Source organism: Cyprinodon variegatus, unplaced genomic scaffold (genome assembly GCF_000732505.1).
Source record: "Cyprinodon variegatus isolate N-32 unplaced genomic scaffold, C_variegatus-1.0 Scaffold1899, whole genome shotgun sequence".
Taxonomy (NCBI): Eukaryota; Metazoa; Chordata; class Actinopteri; order Cyprinodontiformes; family Cyprinodontidae; genus Cyprinodon; species Cyprinodon variegatus.
The window spans coordinates 22,722-30,091 of record NW_015152352.1 but is presented as its reverse complement, the minus strand read 5'-3'; the positions used below and the strand labels follow the sequence as shown (position 1 = coordinate 30,091).

The 7,370-nt window shown below is 42.1% G+C and overlaps 1 protein-coding gene across 1 annotated transcript in view; it reads left to right on the top strand.

The window, feature by feature from the left end:
* Positions 1–2,611, top strand: part of rasl12 (RAS-like family 12) — a 6,836-nt gene extending 4,225 nt beyond the window's left edge. The window contains exon 3 of the mRNA XM_015404926.1: positions 1,948–2,611. Within this exon, the coding sequence (XP_015260412.1) occupies positions 1,948–2,281 (334 nt within the window). The 3' untranslated portion in view covers positions 2,282–2,611. The remainder of the gene's footprint in view (positions 1–1,947) is intronic.
* Positions 2,612–7,370: the final 4,759 nt, after the last annotated feature.

Below are 7,370 nucleotides of genomic sequence, written 5' to 3'. Positions count from 1 at the left end.
ACCCCTGTCACACCTTGATGATTTAGACCAGCGTCTGCCTGATGTATGAAACATCTGGTAAAAACGCTTTCATACATTGGATAAGTTATGGGTATGTTTTTTATAAGTTATGAGCACGCTGAAGTACATTGGCACAAGTCAACATACGGCGAGTACATATGCCAGTGTATGGTTATACGTAGGCCATAAGTTACAGGTAAGTAAAGGTTTCCTCCTGTGAACCCCCTTTATACCAAAACGCTGCCAATACGCCATTATACAGTAGCTGGAAGTTAGAAACACGTTCAGCGCTCGTCTGGAACACGTCTGATACGCTGATATGTTGGAGAGAAGTTCTGGATAAGTTACGCAGGAGTTTCTCATTGGTAACTTGTATATGCCGATGAGACGCCGTGACTTATGAGTAACTTACACTTAACATATGTCAATGATCAGATAACTTTCCTGTAACTTATGGCCCACGTATGACATACCCCCGCATACGAGAAATTTGGAGCATGTTCCAAATTTCCTGACATACTTGCAGTATGCCAACGTTTTTCAGCGTGCTTCAGCGTGCTCATAACTTATCCAAAACATGCCCATAACTTATCCAACGCATGTCAGCGTTTTTGCCAGAGTTTTTATACATCAGGCATACACTGGTCTAAATCATCAAGGTGTGACAGGACTTTTAGACGGAAATGACGATACTCCAGCTATAGGTAACTGCAGAAGAGGAGTATATGTGCCAAACAGAACAACGAATGGAGCAATCATCTAATTGGGAGCAGGTGTGGAAAGAATTAGCTAGAAGGGAGCTAAGGGGAAAGGAGAGGGGCACTAGGGGGCAACAGAGAGTAAACAGGGAATGCAACAGGGCTGAAATATAACTTGGAAAGAACTTAAATGAAACTATAGGAGAATGACTAGAAAATACAGAATGACTAGAAAATACAGAACGACTAGGGAGAAACTAGAGGCTAAGAGAAGGGAGATAACTTAAGATAACTATGATGCCATTGGAAACATAACTTATGTAGGTAACTGTAAACAATAAATAGATAACAAGAGCAAAGACAAAAGAATGCTGAATAGTCGATTAAATTAGGATTAAACTACAATGAGAGGCAATTCAAAAGTGATATAAATCTTAGCAGCAAACACAGAATAACATGTAAGTCCGACTGAAACCCAAAGCGAAAACTTGAACAAAACCAAACAACCCAGAGCAGCAGATTATGTCAAATTCTGTTAAAGTCGACTCGCTTCACAATCCTTGGAGCAGCTGGGCCTTTATTTGCAATGACAAAATATTGTTAAAGATGATCTACAAGAAGCCTTTTTGAATAATAATTGGGTTTTAATTTTCTTAAATGTTTTAAATTTGGTTAAACACTAAAACATTACTTTTCTGCGCTTTCGCATGATTTGCTAAACCTTTTTTACATTTAAAAGAGTTTAAAGTGTTAGAAATATAATTGAACCATTTTTTTTTTGTTACCTGGTGTTTAAGATTTATATAAAAAAACCAGCTTTTTCTGCTTTTATCTCCATGTTTTATTAATCAGTCTCAAATTATGGTCTAAAATGATATGAAGAAATATTCTTTCATCATAATTGTTTTCATAAATGACATTAGATTCAGTCTCAGATAATTGGAAATAAATACAGTGACTCTACGTTTTTGACATTTACACTCTAATTATACATATTACACATTTTAAATATCCATTTCTTAGTTTCCGAATGAAGATTAAATCAATAAGAAAATACTTTGATACTTTTGGTCAGACATTTTCTATTATTCTGTATCAGTTATAAAAGACATCAATGACCCAGTCTTTATTTTATTTTTTTGTATAACTTGGATTTGGAAATTGTACCCCCACCCCCCAAATTAGACAAGGAATTGGTTGAGTGGGGAGATCAGAACATTCAGTCCTTTCTGCTGATGTTTTCTCTCAGGCAGGTGAGTCAGAGTGATGCTGAGGCCTTGGCGACTCGCTACGGCTGCTTGTTTTTTGAGGTTTCTGCTTGTCGTGACTTCCACTCCGTACAGCACATCTTCTATGAAGCTGTGCGGAGAGCCAAGCCATGCAACGAACGCAGGAATTTGCTCAGTGCCGCCTACGTCAGCGAGGACAAAGCGCTGCTTGGCGTCCACTCTTTCTCCGCTCTGGACTACAAGGAGCTGCCGGCTCCCGCCACCGCCAAGCTGGTCACAGTGAAGACTTCCAGGGCTCAGAGCAAACGGAGGGCTGCCACACTCACCCTGCTCAAGGGTTTTAAGATCTTCTGATCCTTCCGGCTTACAGCTCTGCATTCGTTAACATGTTGACTGGGATTTCTATAAGTTAAACTGAGAGGTTTATAGAACACGAGGGAGAACAGAGCAGGAGGCCAATCTGTCCATACAAGGTTTTTCACTGGTCATGTCTTCTATCATTTAGTTAAACTAGTTAAAATAGGGATTCTTAACTCCTCTTGTTGGGTTTAATGACTCTTAAATGTTTGTTTTTACTGTAGGTTTTCACTGTCTATCTGCAACCAAATAGTCCATCAAAACTCCTTCAGAAAACTCAGTCATCACATCTTACAGACTGTCCTCTTATATATTAACTGATAAAGAAAAAACAGACGAGGAATGCTGTGAGCGAAAAAAAATGACCTGCAGACTTTTATGGGATTTCAGAAGGTAGCAGCATCAATATAAAACCAATCATTAGGACTAACAGTAGTAGGCATTCAAAATTTCCCCACTTTCCTTGATGGACCCTTTGCTGGTCCTTGGCTGGTCCTTGGCTGGTCCTTGGCTGGCCCTTTGCTGGTCCTTGGCTGGTCCTTGGCTGGTCCTTGGCTGGTCCTTGGCTGGTCCTTGCTGGTCCTTGGCTGGCCCTTTGCTGGTCCTTGGCTGGTCCTAGGCTGGTCCTTGGCTGGCCCTTTGCTGGCCCTTGGCTGGTCCTTGGCTGGTCCTTGGCTGGTCCTTTGCTGGTCCTTGGCTGGCCCTTTGCTGGTCCTTGGCTGGTCCTTGGCTGGTCCTTTGCTGGTCCTTGGCTGGCCCTTTGCTGGTCCTTGGCTGGTTCTTGGCTGGTCCTTGGCTGGTACTGGACTGATCCCCTACAATTCCTTTTTAAACATACATTTTTGTACTAAAGCAATGTTTCTTTCATGATTTGTGGACATTAAGGTCTAAAGAGAAGCGCCTTCTCCCTGTAATTCAGTGAAAGGATGGAGTCAGAGTAAAAAAGATATGCATGCCCAGGAGAAGGAGGGGGTCACTTCACTGGATTAAAGTTGGAGGGGATTCTACTGGGAGCTGCAGGGAAGATGGCTGCCATTCAGCTGGTCTTTGACTGGGAGGGGCCATTTTTAACGGCTGCTACTATATCACTAGATCTTTAGCAGGTGTAACTGCAGCTGTGAAAGCAAGGTTTTGTCTGTTTGCCAGTCAAGAGAAAACAGATTGGTAGTGCCATAAGCCATAATATTCATTTTGAACATTGCTGGGGGTTGTCCTAGAGAGGTTAGTGTAAACCCTAAAACCTGCATTGCCTTTTCCAGGACACTCCCAAAGGACAAGGAACATGAGCTGCCTCCTTATGTTGCTGCTATTAAGACTTGAGATCCCCACTTCCCACTCTCCTTCCTGTGGACCTGGCTGCATATGGGAGAACCCCTGAATGGCTTTCCTTGCAGACCACTTCCAAAACCACAATCTTCTGAACAGACTACCAGACAACCTTTTTTTCTTCAGGTTCACTGGGGTAACTTGGATCCAAAAGTCCAAGGCCGTTTCTCAATCTGTTGACTTGTGCGTTCTCATGTCCTCTTGAAACGTCATCAGCCTCAGCCCTAGTATTGTTCCAATTCACAAGAACACAAAACCGAGAACAAACAAAGTCCAACAGAACCAAACAACAAAGATGTTGTTCTGTTCCCCTCCCTCTTTACCCAGCATGCATCAGAGCAGACTTGTCCTCCAGACTGACAGCTGTCCCAGCATGCACTGCGGCAGCAGCAGCTTCCAGGTTAGCGCTCACAGAGCTCAGAATATTAAGCTAAGGTTCTCTTTTCTGTTGCTGTTGTTCTATAAAAGTACATTTTAAGACCATTTAAGACAAAACATACTTTAAAGCGTCACTTTATAGCAAATTTACTAATTGAATGCGCAATTTTAAAAGAATTTGCGAAGTTAAGAGGACCGCGGCAACCAGCGGACCACCGAGGGTAACGGCAGCTAAGGCACACATTAGCCTGTCTGCAGCAGACGGGCTTCCTGTGTTCTTCTCAAGAACATACTTGGCGAGGACACGAGTCCGTACTGACGTTCTAGTGAATTGAGAAACGGGCCCAGAGACTAGGCTGCCCTACCACCCAAACACTAGATGTCCTTTAAATGCGGGTTTTTAGGCTAAATCTGGTCGGTTCATCATAGTCCTGATTTAGTCCAGAAATAGTTGTTGAAATTTGGGTTGTGTTTGGTCCGTCTGATCTTGTCCCACTTTTGACCAAGAATAGATGTTTAAAACTGGGTTTTCTGCGTTTTTTCAACAATCTGAAAATGACAGCTTTTTGTCTTTCACTTTTCAACCAAATGAAGACGTTGTTTGGACGTACATCAAGTTATCTTTTTAACGTCTTTTCAACCGATTTTTGCTTGGTAGGAAAGCATCACTGGAAACTCTTCATCATTCCTCATTTTGGAGATTAACAGAGGAACCAGGTCTGGCATAATATAGGGAAATTGTTTCCAGCTAAACTATTTTTTTTTATATTTCTGATCAATTTATGTCTTTTACTGTTTTCTGAAAGCCAAAAAGCAAAATAACGGCTGCCACTTGCTAGCTACACAGATGCTTACATGTTTTGAACTGTTGTTTATGACACCATTATGATGTTAACTTTTATATGTTTGCTGAACAGCTCATTACATTTGATTGTGAAAAATGTTTTCTAGTTTCTAAGGATTCCTAAACATTAATTCCTCAGGAGTAATCACATAAGTTTAATAGTTATCTAAATGGTTATTGATTTGATAACCTGCAGTTGAATTGTTTTATTTTTTTTGATAAATGTTTATATTTTGAATGGAAGTTGTTGTGTATTTATTCCATATGTGTGCAGAGTTCATTTTTTGACCATGATTTGAACCTAAATTACACTTGGTGTTACGGTTGGGTGGAGGTCTTTGGGGACCCAAATGCAGAGACCAGGAGGCAGAGGTGAGTCTTGCAGATTTAACAAGCAACTGGGAAAACTCAAGTGGGGGGGCCAGAGACGAGGAATCAACAAAACAGCAAACCAGCACTGAGTGACTGCAGAGGTGGTGTAAATATGCGGACACTGAACCAAGACAGGCTAATCAGCGGATTTGGAGCATGTGTGACTGGAACCAACTAGAAAGAAGCCAAGAGGAAAGGAAACAAGTGCAAAGGGGGCAACAGAAGGTAACTCTAGAACTAAACACTGACAGAAAACAACTAAAAATACAAAGGAACTAAGAATAAACCCAAACAGAGGGCAGAACCCTTACACTTGGATTTGTTTTCCTTAGTGGGGCAAGTGATACCGCCTATCACTGGAAGTCCATCATTTTACCAAGCGATATTTTACCCTAAACATTTAAGGCAGATACCAATCTTGCCTGGAGTGGATGTCCTTACAAAGCCAGCACTGTCATGAATCGCGGACAGATGGACCCAGTATTCAGGAGAGACAGTCGGTAGGAAAGTTCAAAAGGTTTATTTAAATAAAAACAAAACAAAAGCGGAGCTGTGGCTCGTGGACACTGCAGGCGGGGGGCGGGGCACCGCCCAATCTCAGACACTCTAGGGGAGGAAACACAGGTAAGTGACCAGGATAAACTGATATATGATTATCTGGGTTGGTCACTTACCTGGTTTAACAGTCCAGACCACGAGTGTCCCCAAGAGCTGCAGTCCCAGAGGTCATGCTGGAAGCTGATCCTGGTGAGGGATCCAGAACAGACAGGAACAGAGACAGGTGGCAGGATCCAGACTTCCAGGCATCCACAGGCTCCCAGGAGGGTTCAGAGTCTGACTGGGACCAGAAGCATGACCAGGTGGTCACGCACAGGAGCAGACAGGATCAGGTGCAGACAGGCACAGTGGAAGAGGGTAGCCGAGACAGGACGTAGGAACCAGAACTTGAAGCTGGACTTTAAACTGGTCTCCTCCCTGGAGCCAGGCTTACTTTGATAAAAACTGAACCTCCCCCCATAATGAGCCAAAAACCCAGAGGACTCCGTGGGGGAGGAACAGTGGACGATCAGGAGATGAGACAAATACAAATACCCTCTTTCCACTGGCTGCTAGGATCCAGAACATGAACCAAATAAAACTGGACACACTAACAAAAAGACAAGCAATGATCTGGCACTGAATGCTCAGGCTGAACTGAATATAAACCACAGGAAACAGGTGAGAGGAATAAATTATAAGGCAGGGAGGGAAGATGGCAGGTGAGAGGAATTACTAATTAAGGGAGAGCAAACAGGCCAGATCATGACAAGCACAAGTTGAAACCTTCAAATCTGTAAAGCTGCATCTCAGACTCTTAACCTCTTAGTTAACCAGGTAGAAACTGAATTTGAATATATCGAAATTGGAAGAACAGAAGAAAAAAAAGTATTGTTTGAGTTAAGGTATTGTTTTTAACAAAGCTGTTTGTTCCCAAAACAAAATATAAGGAAGGAGCCACTGAGATTATGAGAATATGGGGATTCTGCTAAATAGCTTTGACCTTTTGACCTTGAAGAGAACAGCCTGTTTCAGCCTCATAACAAACCAGCTGCTGACCCAAGAACATTAATAGTAACTGATGATGCTTTGAATGAGATTAAACGCTTCAGCAACAAGAAAAACAGCAAAATAATGAATGCTGGCTGAAATCTCAGAGAGGATCAGATTACAAAATCACATCCAGCATTGAAGAACTTATTCATTCACGATGGAGGACTGGATGATATTTCTAAGAGGACGTCAGAGTTACTCTGCTTAACACTGTGGAACAGACACAGTATTTATTAGTGGCCTGTTGAGACACCAGCAGGAGATGAAGTCTTCAGCAGAGTTTCCTACTTGAATAATGGAACAAATGACTCTGCTCTGCAAGATCAGTTGGCTTTAATGATAACTTTAATATCTTCTGTGAAAAGAGACAGCTCTTCAACAGAGATAGATTTCCCCCAAAATAAACTTTTGGCTTCTAACATGTTTTACTCCCCAAACAAAGTACATGATGTGAATAAAAACTGGATAAAGAGTCTCCCTGATGATAAATGTCACTCTGCCGAGGCCGTGACTCGGGAGGACTCGAAACACGAGTAAGGAAATAAAACAGAATGAACAAATAATAAAGACAGCCCA